The sequence below is a fragment of the Microtus pennsylvanicus genome, chromosome 14 (genome assembly GCF_037038515.1).
Source record: "Microtus pennsylvanicus isolate mMicPen1 chromosome 14, mMicPen1.hap1, whole genome shotgun sequence".
Classification (NCBI taxonomy): Eukaryota; Metazoa; Chordata; class Mammalia; order Rodentia; family Cricetidae; genus Microtus; species Microtus pennsylvanicus.
The window spans coordinates 54,071,219-54,089,843 of NC_134592.1; the positions used below are offsets into that span (position 1 = coordinate 54,071,219).

Below are 18,625 nucleotides of genomic sequence, written 5' to 3' on the forward strand. Positions count from 1 at the left end.
GGGCCAGGTTTGGGGGGGAGGGGGCTGGCGGGAGGGGCGCGGGGGGCGTGCGGCGCTGGCGCGGCGGGGCGGGAGGCGCGGCGGCTGGACTGGCGGGCGGCCGCCTCGCAGGTGCACCTCGGGCTTTGTAGGTGCGAGCGTCTTTGTGCGGCGGACAAATGGGGAGAGGACGAGGAGGTGGGCACTCCAGCGACGTAAGATCCACATCAGCTCAACTGCACTCGCTTCGCACAGGCCGCCCGCTCACTTCCCGCGGAGGCGCTGCCGGGCGCCGCGCAGCGCGGCCGCCTCCCGTCCCCGGCGCTGCCCCCTCCCGCCGTGCCACCGCCACCGCCTCCGCCGCGCACGCCGCGCCCCGCAGCGACCGGCTTCCTCTTCGCTGGGGTGGCGCTGGGCCCTCGAGCGCTCTGGTGACCGCCGCGGCCCCGCGCCCCTCCCCCGCTGCCGCGCGCAGCGCACCCGCCCGTCGCTCCGCACAGGGTTGGATGGTTGTGCCGGGCAGGGTGACTCCAGGATGTTAGGGACTGTGAAGATGGAAGGGCATGAGAGCAGCGACTGGAACAGCTACTACGCGGACACGCAGGAGGTGAGAGGCGGGAGGCGGAGGGGCGTCCCTAGAGTCGGTGTCCGGGGAGACCCCGGCGAGGTGGGCGCCTGCGGGGACTGGGGCAGGCGGGCTGGGGGCGGCTCGCCCGAGGCGCCGCTCCCACTGTGGCCCCCGCTCGGCTTCTCTGCCAGCCCGCTGCCCGGTGGGTCCTGGCGCTTGAAGCGAGAAGAGAGTTTTAGGAAACTCTGGGCTTTGAAAACACCCGCTCCGCCAAGCACTTGCCTTTGCCCTCCGGAGAGCGGGAGCAGGAGCCTGGCCCCGGGGAGCCGCGGGGTGGCCGGCGGGCTCTGGCCGGGAGTTAAAAAGCAACTCGGAGAGTTGGTGTTCGCTCACTGGGCGGCCTCTCGGTCCCGCCACTTAATTCGCCAAAGCCTTTGGATAAAAATGATCTGCCGCGGAAGTTGGATTTCCTCATAATGAAGGATTTTTAAATTTTATAAAACTTACTCTTCAAAAGCCCAGTTTGTAGAAAAGTGTGACCGTTTCTCTCTAGAACCGCTCGGTGGCGCTAGTGCGAATCGAATAATTTTCCAGAACTCAGGGCCAAGAACCTGTTTCTCTTCATTGTCCCCTTGGTGGCATGTTCACGGGGTTTATTTTACATTGTGCACAAAAGCATTGCAAGGAAAATCAGGTACAGGCATGGCCGCTACCTATTAAAAGTACTTTTTTAGAAACAGCTGCCGATTTCCTTCAAAAGTTTAATTACCGTTATTGAAAGGAAGCTCTTCCTGAGAAAGCCTCGTGCGATCTTGGGGAGAGGACTAAATAATAAACCCCAAAGTAAAAACTACTTTAAGATCTGTACAGAAAAGCACAGAATCTGAAAATGCCTTCATGTCAATTGATTCATTCGTCTCTGCGTTTATTTGGGAAGCATACCTTTTGGGGTCTTCATATTTAGGTCTATCCATCTCTTATGTTTTCAGTTGGGGTTACATTTGCTGATGAACATAAATTTAAGGACATCAATATTGTCAGTTAGATTACCAGATAAGCAGCTATATGTCGGGGGCTCTGTATTTCCTAACCACCTAGCTATTCTCTGGATTGCTAAGGGTGAGGATTCTGCTTGCTGGTGATTTTAATAGGAGCTCAGGCCACTTTCAGGGGTTTAATTTGACACAGTCATCTCGGCCCACCAGAGAAGATCAGATCCCTATGGAAAGAGCTTTCTTACATCTCAAAGCCGAGAATTAGGAAGCAGAATAGCACTGAGAGAAAGTAAGTAGAGTTTGGCTTGGGAATTTTAAATTATTCCAAACTACTCATGTAGTTTCAAAGGCCAGGCTTTGGTAAAAGGAGCAGCTATCAGTTAGTGTGTGTGTGTGTGTGTGTGTGTGTGATTGTGTTACCATTTTTTTCAGTTGTCAGAGGACTGCAAACAGGTAACAGAATTCACGCAGGGTTTTTTAATAGCTTGCAGAGCTGTGCGTGTAGTTACGTTAAGATAAATGTACGCTCCGTGTTGTTCTTATTTTTAATTTATTTATTTTTCCTCGGGATTTTATTTAGCTGGTGTGTTTTCTTCTTTTAAAATATTACCTCTGTGACAAGTAGGTGGAAAGCGTTACTTCTAAATATAATAGCAGAAAGCCATCTTTTGGCACCAACTCTTAAGACAAAGCCAGTTTTGGGGAGATGAGTAATTGGGATGGGGGATCTTTCGGGCATGTAGGCGATTGACTCTATGGGTGAGAGTTTAAAAGCAGCCAACACAAAGCCTACTGCTCTGCGGCCAGAGGAGCCTGCCAGACCTCAGCAGGGTGGTGGCCTAACTGGTGCCAAGCTGATCACCCAGCAGGCCTGTGTGGAACCTATACACCTTAGGGGTGAAGTGGAGAAGCAGAGGCTCAGACTTAAATTCTCTTTTCGGTGTTTCAAAACGGATTTGGCCCAAAGGCAGTTTGTCCAGGCTGGTCTGGGGTACAGCTTGCCGTGGATGAAAACGAAGGGGGACCCCTAGAAACCAGCCCCTGATCCAGGCATGTAAGGCGATTACGCATCTTCCCGGGGACATATTTTCTGTGAGCGCTAATCTTTCCAGCCTGCAGCGCTAGGATGTCCCCCCTGCCGTGTAAGCCATCTTTGCTTAGCCAGGGAAGGGCGCCCAACAGTTTGCCCAGGCTGGGGAGTTCCTGAGCTTTTCAGAAACGCTGTTCGCTCGCCCTGGGGCTCGCCGCTGGTCAGCCAAACTCCTGGGCACACTACTAACTCCGCCCTTCGGGGCCTCTTCCACTCGCTGTCTCGCTCCAGGCCTACTCCTCTGTCCCTGTCAGCAATATGAACTCCGGCCTGGGCTCCATGAACTCCATGAACACCTACATGACCATGAACACCATGACCACGAGCGGCAACATGACACCGGCTTCCTTCAACATGTCCTACGCCAACCCGGGCCTAGGAGCCGGCTTGAGTCCCGGTGCTGTGGCCGGCATGCCCGGGGGCTCTGCAGGCGCCATGAACAGCATGACGGCGGCAGGCGTCACGGCCATGGGTGCAGCGCTGAGCCCGGGAGGCATGGGCTCCATGGGCGCGCAGCCCGCGGCCTCTATGAACGGCCTGGGCCCCTACGCGGCCGCCATGAACCCGTGCATGAGCCCCATGGCGTACGCGCCGTCCAACCTAGGCCGCAGCCGCGCCGGGGGCGGTGGCGACGCCAAGACGTTCAAGCGCAGCTACCCGCACGCCAAGCCGCCCTATTCCTACATCTCGCTCATCACCATGGCCATCCAGCAGGCGCCTAGTAAGATGCTCACGCTGAGTGAGATCTACCAGTGGATCATGGACCTCTTCCCCTATTACCGTCAAAACCAGCAGCGCTGGCAGAACTCCATCCGCCACTCGCTGTCTTTCAACGACTGTTTCGTCAAGGTGGCACGGTCCCCGGACAAGCCGGGCAAGGGCTCCTACTGGACGCTGCACCCGGACTCCGGCAACATGTTCGAGAACGGCTGCTATTTGCGCCGTCAAAAGCGCTTCAAGTGTGAGAAGCAGCCGGGGGCCGGAGGCGGGAGCGGGGGCGGCGGCTCCAAGGGTGGCCCGGAAAGCCGTAAGGACCCCTCCGGCGCAGGTAACCCCGCCGAGTCTCCCCTTCACCGGGGTGTGCACGGAAAAGCTGGTCAGCTAGAGGGCGCGCCGGCCCCCGGGCCCGCCGCCAGCCCCCAGACTCTGGACCACAGCGGGGCCACGGCGACAGGGGGCGCTTCGGAGTTGAAGTCCCCAGCCTCTTCCTCGGCGCCCCCCATAAGCTCCGGGCCAGGGGCGCTGGCATCTGTACCCCCGTCTCACCCGGCGCACGGCCTGGCACCCCACGAATCGCAGCTGCACCTGAAAGGGGACCCCCACTACTCATTTAACCATCCGTTCTCCATCAACAACCTCATGTCCTCCTCGGAGCAGCAGCACAAGCTGGACTTCAAGGCGTATGAGCAGGCGCTGCAGTACTCTCCCTATGGTGCCACCTTGCCCGCCAGTCTGCCCCTTGGCAGCGCCTCAGTGGCCGCAAGGAGCCCCATCGAGCCCTCAGCACTGGAGCCGGCCTACTACCAAGGTGTGTATTCCAGACCCGTGCTAAATACTTCCTAGCTCCCAGGACTGGGGGTTTGTCTGCATGACCAACCTGGTAGCAGGAGAGAAAAACCAACAGCAAACGAAACCACACAACACCAAACCAACCACATAACAAAAATCCCAACTCTTTTTATTTTTCATGCACAATTTTCCCCAGTGCAAAGGACTGTTACTTTTATTATTGTATTCAACACTTGTTGTGTGTATTATTACAAATACAACCGACTCCATATCAACATTTTTTTCCTGCGAAGTTTAATAATGATCCATAAATGTATATAAAGAAAATCTTCCTCCTTCCTAGCCCTCATCCCCGTTCAGTCTTTCCCCTGTGGGCACATCCTAGTCTGTGCAGGGCTTATTTAAAAAAGAAAATGGTCAAGTCTGTAAACTATTTGTTTGTGCTTTTTTTGTTGTTGTTTGTTGTTGTTGCTGCCCCACCTTACCTAGGCCCATGTCAAGAGTTTACAGGTCTGTGGCAATACTCTTAACTCAGTAAAGAAAGGAACAGACAGTAAGGGCTCTTGAGAGTACTGAAAGACAGTGCTGCCATGATGCCGCGGTAAGGTATAAACAGGTTACATACGTGAGAGCCATCTGTTTTCAGCTTACATTCCCGATGCATTCAGATAGTGGATGCCTTTCAATGAAATACACACACACACACACACACACATATATATATATATATATATATATATATTGTCTGTGGACTTAGTCACGCTCACATACGAAGACCTCGTCCACTTTTGCATAACATGTAGAGGTAATACATAGGTAATAGACGCGCAACATTTTCAGAAATTGCCTGACCAAGTTACAAGGATTCCCCTCCACACTCGTTTGTCTTCTCTACCCGCACATGACCCCCCTCCCCCCCCAGAGAACCAACTCCCTCCTAACTCTGCTCCTTGCTCTGCAGAGGGCCATGGTCATCTCATTCTGAGGTCACATGTATAAAATTAGCTTTTGTGTATGTATACCATTTAAAGGATACCCCGCAGGGGAAAAAAAAGAAGTATATTATTGAGGAGAGAGAAGTTATAAGAGACACATTGCAAAATCGTGTCCAACGTTCCAAAGTCCCCGATGTGGCCATTTTAGTTCTTGCCGGCACATGCTCCCTTCATCCAGTGTTAACGCACTTTCCACAGCTGGACGTGGTGTTAGTCTTAGACAAGCGGGTTTCACTCTGATTCCTCTTTGCCGCCTCAATGTTAATTTATTGCATGTTTTCTCCCGTTCCTTTACAGCTGAGATTGCTTTAAATGACGGTTAAAATTACAAATTTAAAAATGTTAATTTCTATCAATGTGATTGTAATGAAGATATTTTGATTTAAGTAACAAAAATAATACAAGATTTTAATCTGTGGAATATGTTCCCGATCATTTGCAGTTAAGGAATTGAAATAAATCAGATGTTAACAACAAAGAATTTCTGTCATTTTCCTTCACTTAAAATCCAAAACAGATCTTTGATTTAAATCCAAAATAGATCTTCTGAATAGGATATTTTTCAGATTCTTATATTTAATGTAAATAAAATGGTTTCATCTACAGCTTAAGCAAATGCATAACTAGTAAAATGTAGTGAAAGAAATTCAATTAAAGTAGGCAGACAACCTACTTTATCTACTTTATTCCAAGAACTGATATTTTTAAAATTTCTTATTCTCAGTAGTATTTACTTTAGTTTTTATGTGGGGGTGGGACGTGGGGTTTTTAAGCCTTCGATGTCTCTTTTTAGGGTGTTTTTTTCCTTGTTTGAAATTAAATTATTAATTCTCTATTTTTTTTAATTCGAGGAGTTTTTGATTGAGAAGAAAATAGCAGCTGTGGCTGTTAAAATTAAGTTATCTACCGGAGACTCTGAACCCTCCTATTAAAGGAGAAACAAAACTTAGCCTATCATGGTCGGTTTGGAGGGTGGGGAGGAGGGCAGTTAATTCATTCCTGCGGGGGAAGCTTTGTGAGTGTTTCAGGGTAGCTGCTGTTTTGTGTTTTGTGAAGATATTTTTGAAATATTGTTTCTAAGAACTTAAACCTGATGATTTGTTTGCCTTGTAAGAAGCTTTGAAAAGCAACTTCACACCCCCATAGTTGCTTGAGATCACAAAATCATTAATCTCCTTTGATAGTAGGCTCACTTTCCAGTCCACCTATTTCTTTGTAAGGCTTGTTCGGATTGACACCAACAATAACAGCAGCACCAGCCCGAGTCGAGGCTGGCCTGCCAGAGCCCTTGTGTGTGAACTCCATCCTCTCCAGGGCTTGAACTTGGGCAGTCCTTACTTTGATCGCAGCACTCCACAGCACAGACAAGATAAAAAGAGCCGTGCCAGTCGCTTAATTATCGCGTAATTACCTCCCTAGATGAGAGAAGGGGTGCCTCGTAGCACTTGAGAAAAATCCAGAAATCCCTGCTCCGCTTTCTGCCAGTAATGAAAGGAGGAGGGAAGAGAAATTGCTGGCGTGAGTAATTTCAAAACTTAATTCGAAGTCCTCTAAAGGACCAACAAGCATACCCCAACGACGAAAGGGCTTTCGGTCTCAACAGTTATACATATAACGGGTAAACAAACGCGGGCACATTCAAACTCTTATGTAAAATAAACGTGTCATCTTCGGCCTGTGCACTTCTCATGCGGCCCTGAAAGGAGGTTTGATTTTTGTGCAGACCCTTCCTCCTCCAGCACAGAGTTTTCTGGGTTTGTGGGAACCGGGTGCCTGTGGTCCAGGCCTCTTCAGTGACGGGGGATGCGGGATGCAGGAAGTGAGAACCGCAGCTCCGGCTTAGCTCACAGGCTCCTGCGGGCCATGCTCGGGTCCCTAGGGTTTCTCGCCCGGTTCTGCGACTATGCTCTCTGCCACCTCGGGACGACGCGGGCCTCGAGACGCACGCGGGCTGGGGGCCCAGGACAGATGGTTGCTGGGGAAGAGGGGGCAGAGCGAACCGCGCAAGAATCCCGAGGTGACAAATGCAGTTAGTTCTTCATTGTTTGGGCATTTTCCCCTCCTAGCGAATAAATCTTCTGTTGAGCCACAGACCTAAAAGTCAACAAAGGAGGCCGAGCGCCGGGTCTCTGGCCCACCCCGCGGCCAGGCTGGCCGAGCCGCTCCCGCTGCGTAATCCCTTCCTCGGAAACCCGGACACACAAACGCCGGATCGCCGACCAGGGTGCAGCGCCGGGGCCAGGAAGAAAACATCTGTGCTTCCAAGGGCGCGCAGGGACCCTCCCGAGAGCACCGCCTGCAAGCGACCCCGGCAGCCTCCACCTCCGCCTCTGTCTGGCTTTGGTCCCCGGGTCCCTGATTTCTTCACCGATGCTCCCATGGCCAGAAAGGGCACAAACAGGGTGCAGTCCACTCCCAGAGATGAGATTTTAGGAATTTTGCTCGAGGTGGGGGAGGGGCCGGAAGCGAGGGCAGCAAAGAGGGAAAAAGCTTCCAACTGACCCAAGTGGAAAGCTCCAGGGGCCCTCTGATCTCTCTACCACGCCGCGGAGCAAACAGTCACACAGAAAAGGGTTTGGGGAGAGCGCGCATGGCGCCCATGATTACTTTCCACCTTGTGTTTGGAAGCTCAACTCTCCAACCGTTTTAAACGCTATTCAAAAAACAAAACAAAAGGAACACAAGATAAATTAAAAAAGGCCTATTTAGGAAAACTAAATAACTCTGAAGCGTTCCTAAACAGACGGCAGTTCAAGCCGATTTCTGGGAGATCGGCTGAGACCACCTTAAATCTCAAAGATAAAATTCAGTTTCTGTTGTCCCTTCGTGGCTCTCCGCCCTGCAGAATAGACGAACGGGAAATAATAAGCAAAACAAACGCATGCTAGTGAAGTTCCTAACTTATGCTTTCTTTTTTCAGAAGGCGGATTTTATCGAAACTGCTAAGCATTTTTTCTTGAATTTACCGTTTTGAATGAGCCACTACAAGAGCGCATTCTAAGAATGCTAAAATTACAAAATTCTGTTGTTTTGTCATTTAAAATATTGATCTCAGTTCCATGAAAATGCTTATTAAGTTTCTTTACAAAAAAAACCTGCCGTGATCAATAGAAATTATTTTCATTGCAGATGAAAGTGGGAGACCTGTAGCCCAAATTAATTAACCTTTCCTCAAGATCAATTGGTTTTCTGTTGATTTAGCAGTAATATCATAGAACATTTAGCTATAATGTATTTTAATGTGACACTTCAATATGTCAAGAGGGGAAAACTCATTGAAAAATAAAATTGCTTAAATTATGTAGTATGTATTTAATAAAGTTTTTAAATTGTCTTTAAAATTAACTGAATTGTGGCTGTGTTTTGCAACTAAATGCAGCTAAGAGAATGCCCTCTTGATTCCAGATAATTGGGTGCACAAAGAGATTATTATAAGCCACCCTGACCTAAAAAGGTAATCAAAATATGCTTAAATTTAGGTATAAAAATTACCCGAATTGAAAGAGTAATTAAACCTCAAAAGAGTCTCATGAGACTGAGAATGTAGGCGCAAAATGCCGCAGCAGAGCTCACAACATCCTTAGAACCAATCTTCTGTGGAGAGGGGCTTTTAAAAGTAGTCACGTTGGTAAGTTTTATTTCTACCTAAGGTTATTATTTCGTGTGTTTAAATACATTTGACAACAGATTTCTTTCAATCTTTTCCTTCCAAATAGTTGAGTTTGGGACATAATGGTCCCACTGGAGTTTCTCATTTTGCCTCCCAGGCCAGCTCCATTCATTGAACTTTGCACAGCTGGGATTGTAACCCTCACCCCCCGCCCCCTATTCTCCAGCCTTATTAGGAAGCATTGTGGGACCGAGAATACCTAGGAAGTTCAGTTGTCACCTGTAAAACACACGTTTTCCCACTCCAAACACTTAAAAACCTGTCGGGGGGGGGGCATTCGTTCATATACTAGCTTTCTTTCCCTCACCTTCTTCCCCACATCTCCAATCACTTTGGCCGCGATTCTAACACACCTAAGGGCTCACTTTCCTTCTGCAGCCCCCATCCCCCACCCGAGGCTCATAGGAGCCGCCCCAGGACACTTTGGAGTTCGCTAACACTCTAGTCAGCTTGGAATTTAGAGACAGGATACCCCTACGGTCCCTTAAAATCTGGGTAGGAGAGGACTGTATTCTGGACTTTAGAATCCAGGTGAGATGTTAGGCTGTTGAAATCCGGTTCAGAACCCGACCAGGGACGCCGGGGAGAAACCTAAGTCAAAGTTCTCCTGGTGAGGTTGCCTTCCACTTTCCCCCGCCCCTGAAGCTAAGAGAAACCACCTGGAAATTCTCCCCTCCACTCCAAGGCAATGCGGGGGAAACAGGGAACAATGAATTGACTGGAATCCCCCTCGGCTGTTTCCCCCCTCCTCTGAAGTTGCTTGTCCTATTACGTCCTCAGGCTAAGGTTTTCTTTTTCTTCTTTCCTTCCGTTTCTCTGACACCAAGGAGTTGTTTTTTAAACATCAATTTAATGAGAAAAATGTGAGGATCTCTGTGGAGGTTTGTTTCGTTTGTAGATGTAATTTTAAGAGTCCTTTTCGCACGAGGAAGGGAATAGATATCTGGTATTTTCTGCGCTCCCCAACACTCATTTTCTCTGCATTGACTAGGGGTCTGGGACGTTTGGGAGAACGTTTGTCTAGCTCTGGGTTCCACCTGGGACTTTGAGCTTCATTCCTAGGAGGCAGCTAAGAACTCCAACCCCACAGCCACTGGGCAAAACTGAGCCCCAGCTCCCGCCGCGTCGTCCTAAGCTTTCCCCAGGTGGAAGCCAATCCACTGGTTGGGTCTTCACAGAGCGGTGAAGTGGGCAGGGCATTGTCCAGGTTTCCCGGCCTCTCCCTAGAGTCACAAGGCCTTCTGCCGACACGCGCTTCCTTTGTGTTATGCCTGGCTAATATATTAATGGGGCGGATAACCCGGATCCTTCGGGTAGAGGGAGGAGGTCCGCGATGGGGTGGGCCCTGGAAGGAGCGGCAGGGTTACTGTGACCAACTCTGCCACCAAAGAGTTGTTCAGAGGAGGCCTAGGGTGGAAGGCAGATCGCATGGATCCAGGTGGGGCAAGTTCGCTTTGGGGCAATGAAAATAAATGGCCGCAACAAGTTTTTACAAAAGGTGACCCAGTGCCCTGGATGCGTGAGAATTTTGCGGCCCGTACGCCCCTGGGGCAATTGTCTGCCAAGAACACCGCCGCGTGGAGGGCGTGCATCCGCTGTCCCTCGTGGAAAACCCTCAACTATCCCATTTTGAGAGCACACCTACACATTCAGACTGGGACTCGGGATTCAGAAAGAATGACTCCAATCAGCCGGGCCTGCGGCCCTCACTGAAACCCCTACTTTCCCCGAAGGAAGGGTGGGCTTGGCTCCTAAAAGTTACCAGCCCCCGGTACTCCTCTGCCGACCCACTAAATCCGTAGGAGGACCCAGTCCTGGACAGGCCCCAGAGTCCTCGCCTCTGGGTGCTGGTCTTGGGTCCAGCCCCAGGCCCTCAGGACCGAGCCTCCTTCCACGTTCCCGCCAGCCCGCCAGACGGTGCCCGGGTGCCCTCAGACATATGCTGCCCGCAGGCCGAGCGGCCCGACGTGGCGCTCATTGCCGAGGCGGTTCTCAGCCCATCAAAAGCCCGGGCTTTCTTCAGCCTTATGGGCCGCGAGGTGAACAACAATGCCCTGGCCCCTTCACTTCAAAAGCAGCGATCAGGGGAAAGGCTCCCCCAGAGATTTTTTTTCTTCTTCTCCTCAGCCTTTCATTTCTAGTTAAAAAAAAAAAAGGCACCAGCAACTCCAGGGCCGGGGCAAGCCTAATGCCCTTTGATGGGGATTGAATTCATTATCTCCAATAACACAATTGTGCTTGGCCAACGAAAAGAGCAAAGCAGGGCTCTAGCCCGCCCGAGGGGCCCGGCCAGGCGGGGCGGGACAGCCAGGCTCTCCGAGGGACCCGCACTGAGCGCGGTCCTAGCCCGCCAGTCCAGGCTGTGGCACCCCGGGGCGGGGTCGGGGGCTCAGAGACACCGCAGCACCCAGAGCGGGCAGAGGTGGGGCGGGCCCCGCAGCGCTGTGTTTACTCTGCTCTTTCTAGGCCTCCCGAGGCCACTAGTCAGCTCCAGGCATCCGGGGCGCGCCGGGCAGGGGGCCACCCAGTGGCCTGGCTCCTAGCACCCAGATCCCGTGGTCCTGGCCGCGCCCCTCCACTCCAGAGCTCTGAGCACACAGCCAGCCCTCCTGGCCCACTGCTGAGGATCTTCCCATTGGCTTTCAAGCTAGCCAGCCAGGGAAGGACGCCCAGGCTCCTGGGCGGGGTGGCAGAATACTGTGTCCCGCAGTACACTGGAAAAGTCTGGGCATTCTGCAGGCACTGTCTCCCTGGGACACTGCCCACAACCCGAGCAGGTGCCCGCTACTCCTCCAAGGTTCTCCTGGGGTCCCTGCCCACTTCGGCCCTCTCCACTACTGGTTTGCTTTTTTGAAGTTAAAACAGGCATCACCAGTGCCTGGCTCGGTGTGTGTGTGAGTGTGTGTGTGTGTGTGTGTGTGTGTGTGTGTGTGAGAGAGAGAGAGAGAGAGAGAGAGAGAGAGAGAGAGAGAGAGAGAGAGAGAGAGACAGACAGACAGAAACAGAGGCGGAGAGGCACCGAGACAGACTGACTTTGAATCCTTATCAAAGATATCTACATAGTTTGGTTAGCTTCAAGTCTAATATATGAGGTGTAGCCATGACTGAATTTCCAACAGGAGCCCATTCTCCCAGTTGGGGAAAGTATACATTGGAGTTTTAATTCGGTTAGATAAAGAACAATTCAAAACGGGATGTAAGGTGCTTGTGCTCGTTTTTTTTTTAAGCAACACTACTTTGTGGTGCAAATGGGTCATTTCTCACCAATTAATCATGGCTACTCCAACCTTCAAGCAAACCACAGCGAGTAGCTTTATTGAGGATGATCCAGGAGGCCCCTTACATCTTCAGGGGTACCCACCCCGAGGAAGCAGTCAACACAGACCTGCCGGCTTGGGTAAACTTAGAAAAGTGTTAGATTTTCCAGCCAGGTATTAGTCTCATCAGGAGACACGGGACTTTTGTTATTTAAACCCTTTCCACGTGGAGAAACTGGCATATTTATTTTCGTGGACCTCACACTACCCTTCAATTTTTAGGTCTAAGCACTCGGAGAAGAGGAGAAAAAAATTATTATTTGTAGATAAAATTTAAAAGAAGCCAATTTCTCCTTTCTTTTATTTTGTTCCAATAGAGCACGCTAAAACATTTTCCTCTTCGGGAGTGAAGTCCTTATGCTTTTCATTTACTTCAAAACCATGCAAAGCATCTACCTTGACGATATTCTGTGCATTTAGTGAAGAAATATATGGAAAATTCTTTCTCCAGCCCATGAGCCTTCTGATTCAGCCTTTAGGGCATGGATTACAAGCATGCACTGTACACCTGGCTTAAGTTCGCTTTTCTACCTGAGTTCTAAACTCCAGATATTAGAGGTTATAAAGAAAAAGTGACTTCTGGACACTTACCCTCCTTTTTTTATATTAACTTATTAAAGCTAGGTTTGAATCTTGGTGACAGGTCCATTTGCATGTAGTGCAAATGACTCCTTCTGTCACCTTTAATAAACTGTCCTTGCAACAGAAAGTGAAGGTTTAATCTTTGCCTTGAATCCTGGCATATACTTCGCACACACGTGGGAGACTGCTGCGCTCCCTCCACAGAAGCAACAGGACAGCCCTGTGGTTTCCTCGTATAAACAATTTGTCTAGTGCCCCGGCACACAAGGCAGGATTATGTGGCTTCAGGTGAGCCAGCCGGCGCAGGCTGGAAGAATTACTAAACAAAAGATATTCCCATTTCTATGTAGATGCCTTTGGCCATGGAACAGGATTAGGCAGGGAGAAGACAGAAAAAAAACATTTCAGTAAAGATGAGAATTTAGTAGTATGAAAAGTGCAGCCCCAAAGCACACTGGAGCCTGGAAACATCAACCAATTATGGGGCTAGAGATACAGTAGCAGAAAGAAGGGGGGGGGAGCCATTCTGTCTTCAGTTCACTCATCCTTTAAGGTGATTTCCTCAGAATGTTTGCAAACCAGATCTGACCGGTAAGGATGGATAACTTGGGCTTCCTGAGTCTATGGGTGTGAATAAACAGCACTGTATTTATGGTGCAGAACATTTTTTGCCAACTGATTCCCACCCTTCCTCCATAGCGAAATGAAATTGGCTGACATTCCGCATGCGCTCTTCTGAATGCTTATTTTTATTGTCTCAAACTTGTCTCAGGTCCCGAAAGCTTGTCTCCAACTATTTATGCAGGCAATTTAAATGCACCGTCTATAGTACCCACCTAAGATTGATCCAGGTGTAGACACCCATGATGTAGACAAGCATTGATTTCCAATTCTTTATACTGACAGGAGAAAAATGAGGTTAAATTTCAAATTCCTTCAAATAACAATCAGAGATTCAGCCCCCTTTTTTTTGAGATCAACCACCCAAAGTTAGGTCATTCAGCCTATCTCCCTTTAAAGGAATATCAGCTGATCACCCATTGGATGTCTGTCCTTCCTTCCTTTCTCTTTCTTATTTCCTTCCTTCCTTCCTTCTTTCTCTTCACCTCCCTCCCTTCCTCCCTCCCCCCTCTCTCGTAGCATCTTCTTAGTTTATAAGAAATACATGCAGAAGTTACTTAGAGCAATGATTCCCTTAGAAAAAATATGGTCTTTTGTGCGGGACACATTTCACAGTATTTGTTACTATAGCTCAGACATACACGGGCCTCTCAGGCATTGTTTTACACAGTAAAACTGCAAGGCAGTTCTTTAGTTCTCAAGGGTGACAAGACTTCTATATATGGAAACTGGAGTTGAAAAGGTGTACTCTGACCTGGAGTCCTAGGCTCAGAACTGGACTTCAGGCCCCCAACGGTTGGGAAGAATCACTTCTCGGTGTAGCAGCAACCAATGAGCCACAGCAGACCAAGAAGGCAACTCTGTTGTTGACTTCTAAGGCAACACCTGACTCTTGAGTTGCAACATCTCCGCTGAGTCAGGCAAGTAGAGAAGCAATGCCTGTTTCCTCTAACAAACAATTCTCAGCGGTAGTTAGAGTCATAACAACAATAGACTAAGTTGTAGAGAAAATTAGGAATGCTAAGAAATGATCTCCATTACACTGCGCTCACCACGTCATCATAGATAACAGAATAGGTAGTAGATTAAATTGGAATTACAACCAAAGTGAAAGGTTGCAAGACCTCTGATGACTCAAAGAGCAACATTTAGAAGCTGTAGAAAAAATATATAAGAATGTAAAGATGTTAGCTTCCTTGAGTTAGCTGCTGAGTCCTAAGAGGGGCCGGTCCTACCCATTTCTTAATTCTACCTTGTAAATAGGACTGTGAAGAACTGCTGAACTTCCTGTATGCCGAGCCCAATTTTAAAGCCTGCTAAGATAAAGGAAGGCAACCCCACTCTTCCACCCACTAGCGTCTGTGTTCAACACAGACTTTTAAGTATTTGTTTACTTTCGGTTTTTCACTATATATCACAGACTGTCCTCAAACTCAGAATTCGCCCCCCTCAGACATACAAGTATTGGGACTATAGATGTGTGTCACCATGTCTGGCTTCACAGATGGTGCTGTTTGTGGGATAAGCTGAAATTTTAAGAGTAAGACAACTTGGGGCTAGAGAAGACTCAGGAGAAAAGAGCACTTGTTCTTGCAGAAGACCAAAGTTTGGTTCCCAGCACCCATGTGGTACACAAATAGACATACAGGCAAACACTAAAACACATAAAAAAATCTTTTAAAGAAAGAGAAAGCACAACTTGACTTTAATGTATGAGCAAAGCATCCCTCAAGATATGGGCAGCCAGTGGCTGGAAACGTAAAAGCTGTTGAACTCGGTATCATTCTTTTCAGCTACACTCATGATTTAGTAAATTGGATTTGTAACAAGGGGCAGTAAACAGTGATTGCTGTACTGTGGTGGAAATAATAAAGTATTCTTAAGCTCAGGAGTAACCTGTTTTTAAAAGGAACAGAGCATAGAAAAGGGTGAGGGTCAAGAACAGGAGGCTCCAAGCAAGGGAGAAGTCCCACAGCAAAGACATCAGAAGGCATGTAGCCTCCTGCAACCTCCCAGGCCAGGGGACAGACCCATGGAGTGAAAGATGGCACAGAAACAAATTAGCGGTCGGGGATAGCCAGTCAGTGTGTTGAGGAAGGGCCTGGCGTGAAAAGATTTGGTGTCGTCATAGCAACCGGCTCAGCCCTGCTCCCCCTGAAGCCCATTCAGCTCTGAGCTGCCGGAACACGTTTTTAATTAAAGCGTATAAAAGTTGTTTTGTAAGGACTTCTCCTCATCCGATAGATTTCAAAATGGTTAATCAGGCTTCATCTCCTTTTGATGCTCCAAGAGCATTGGCTAGAGCATGCACAGAATCTGCTGCCGCCGACATGCTGCAGCTGAGTGAGTTGTCTCTTCGTCACACCTAATGCCAGGAATGAGCCAAGTATCTAGCAATTTAGACACTTGTAAACAGAATTCCAGAGGATGGGGGAGCCCACTTTCCCTCTCATGGCAGATGGGACTGTTGATTTCCTTTGCTCTGGCTATGGAAGGATTCTGTCTTATGGATGGTGATGGTCCCTTGCTGATGGCCTATTTAGCTTTGGAAATGCCAATATTTTTCTCCTGAGAGATGCACTTCCAAAGATAAAACAAAGGTAAAAAATTATTTGTATTAAGTACTATTTAACCCAGCCCAATATTCCGAGTAAAAGATTTGTTTGTACCACTCATCAAAGGATGGTGATGTATTCCATTTTTCAGAGACTAAAAGGATGCGCCGGCCTGAATCCTTGGCAAATTCATGATACACAGCAAAAGTGGCTCTTTTTAATTTATCACAGTGGGTGACTTAGTAGAAGACAGTGTCGTTTTAGGAGCCACCAAAAAATGTCTTGGCTGACACTAACCTCTGGAGAGGATCACGTTTTTAACTTCATTGATAAGAAAAATTATTCCACCTGTGGTCTGTCCCTCCAGTTTCCCTGTTTTGAGTTGGCTATTTCTACTTCTATACCAATACAGACTCCATTAAATCTAGATAGAGGAGTCCTGTCTCCTCTCCAGGGACCACTCAGCCAACAAATGATTTTTCCAAACACCAGTACTGGATGAGGCCACTCTGTAAGCACAGAAGACTCAGACAAAACAAAACAAAACAAAAAACAAGAACACTTTGTAATCTTTGGTCTAATCCCAGGTAAGAACAAGGTACCCCCAGGGAAACCACAAAATAGTAAATATTCCACCACCCCAAATTAACAACTCCTGATTCTTTGCAATCTATAATTTTAGCTTCATTTTCAACTTTTTGTTCCCAAGTTAAGGTTTATGAAGAAACCCAACTGCTGCATCCCCAAAGCTTCCAACTCGAAGTTTATGCTCTGAACTTTCGACCGGTCACTGACCGCAAACCTCAGTCCTGTATGGACACCCTTAAGTGGAAATGCCCAGCTTTCTTGGTGTGTGGTCTCTCTTTCTTTCAACAAGCAATTAAACCCACACACTCAACTGTCAGCGTATCCATGCTAGGGGACACTGGCAAGGTCTTCGCTCCTTTGTTTCATAGCTTGTGCCTCCACAGAGCTACCTGACAGTCCATACTCATTTTTTTCAAAATAAGAACCCCCAATTTATTTTTATACTTGTCTACATAGTATTTTGAGGGCTAACCCACATACTTAAAAGCATTTTTCAATAACTAGGCACACTTCCTAATTTTTATTTATTTTATTCTCTTAGTCATTCAGAAATTTAAAATCATTTTCACCATTGAGTCACCCCTCATCTATCTGCAATTGATCAGTGTGTCCTTGCCAACATTTCCCACTACATATATCTGCAATTGATTAGTGTGTCCTTGCCAACATTTCCCACTACTCCACCTACAGCCTCACCTTAATTGCTATTTGAAACCCAGTTTCTGGCCACACCAAGGTTCGCTATTAAAAACGCCTCCAGCTCTTTTTTTGGTCAACTCTTATCAGAACTGGCATATCATTTCAAGGCTAACATTCAAAATGAAAGCTTTCAGTGAATACAAGCAAGACCTAGGCTTTCAAGACTGAAGCTTCCATAGTAATATGTGAGTAAACAATAGGAATTCCCTCCACAAGAAAGAAAAACGCCCTCCTGTGCTGTAGCCTAAGATGAGAATGTATATGTCCCTACCAGATCACAGGACTTGTTTGAGAAACACACAGTGAGGTGTGCTTAGAAGAGTCTAGGTGTGGGTGGGAACGAAACCTTGACTGCTGAAGAAGAGTCTGGGAATGTCTGCCACAGAAGGAACATTCCTGTTAAAGGAGGATCACATGGTTACTTTAGGCATACCCGAGGGACAGCCTTTTCACATTCACAGAGGGCAGAATGAGGTGCAAAGGGTGGAAATCAGTGGATCATAGGATGCAATCCAGATGAAGCCAACGATTGGGTAGTTCCTTTAGGAAATAGTGGACATCTCAACACCAAGCAAGCATTTGAATGGGCATGTCCCTCAAGTTACTGAACTATTTCTTTTGATCCCAACAGGTGACAGGTGACTTTCTTCTTCTTCTTCTTCTTCTTCTTCTTCTTCTTCTTCTTCTTCTTCTTCTTCTTCTTCTTCTTCTTCTTCTTCTTCTTCTCCTCCTCCTCCTCCTCCTCCTCCTCCTCCTCCTCCTCCTCCTCCTTCTTCTTCTTCTTCTTCTTAGTTTAGTTTTGTTTTTTCGAGACAGGGTTTCACTGTGTAACCACCCTGGTTGTCCTACATCTTTCTCTGTAGACCAGGCTGCCCTCAAATGCACAGAGATCCACCTGCTTCTCTATCTCCAGGGCTGGGATTAAAGGTGTATGCCGCCACACCTGGCTTCTACCAATTGACTTTTAATTGCAATGACTATGTCTTGAGCAAAATGTTCCTTTTATTTCATGCATTATATTTTTTGACAAGGTCACACTTATCTCATTCTTTTTTTCCCAACCATAGCTCATTCCTCCTTGTATTATCATGATTCCAATGAAGCCCTGGATATTAAATTCTAGGTGGTTGGTGTCTTTTTATTCATAGAACTTAAAATATGCTATTTTGTTTTGATAAGTCAGCTGATAGTCTTACTATTTTGTATTTAAGTCTTACTTGAGTTTTTTCCCTCTTATTCAAGTTAATGGTACTTATAATGTTTTAGTCATCTCTGGATCCAGTTCTGATGACTTTTTTTTTGCATGGATTTTTTTGTTTAGTGTATTCCCATCTCTTAACACATTCAATAACACATGTTATATATAGTGAAAATTAAAGCCCGAGGTAAATAGACCAGATATGAATTCCCTTCTTTCTGTCAGGCTCTTAGTTTGGAATCTTAGTCAATTTAGTGAG

General features: G+C 47.8%; 1 protein-coding gene across 1 annotated transcript; it reads left to right on the forward strand.

The window, feature by feature from the left end:
* Positions 1 to 90: 90 nt before the first annotated feature.
* Foxa1 (forkhead box A1) lies at positions 91 to 4,851 on the forward strand. Its single transcript, XM_075948142.1, has 2 exons — positions 91 to 586; positions 2,864 to 4,851. The coding sequence occupies exons 1-2, from the start codon at positions 515 to 517 to the stop codon at positions 4,193 to 4,195; spliced, it is 1,404 nt and encodes a 467-aa protein (XP_075804257.1). The 5' UTR covers positions 91 to 514; the 3' UTR covers positions 4,196 to 4,851.
* Positions 4,852 to 18,625: the final 13,774 nt, after the last annotated feature.

What these genes read in the sequence shown, in the direction of transcription:
- Foxa1 (XM_075948142.1), top strand. Translation starts at nt 515, where the DNA reads ATGTTAGGGACTGTGAAGATGGAAGGGCATGAGAGCAGCGACTGGAAC. An exon ending in ACTACGCGGACACGCAGGAG is followed by an intron (nt 587 to 2,863) that starts GTGAGAGGCGGG and finishes GTCTCGCTCCAG; the next exon opens with GCCTACTCCTCTGTCCCTGT.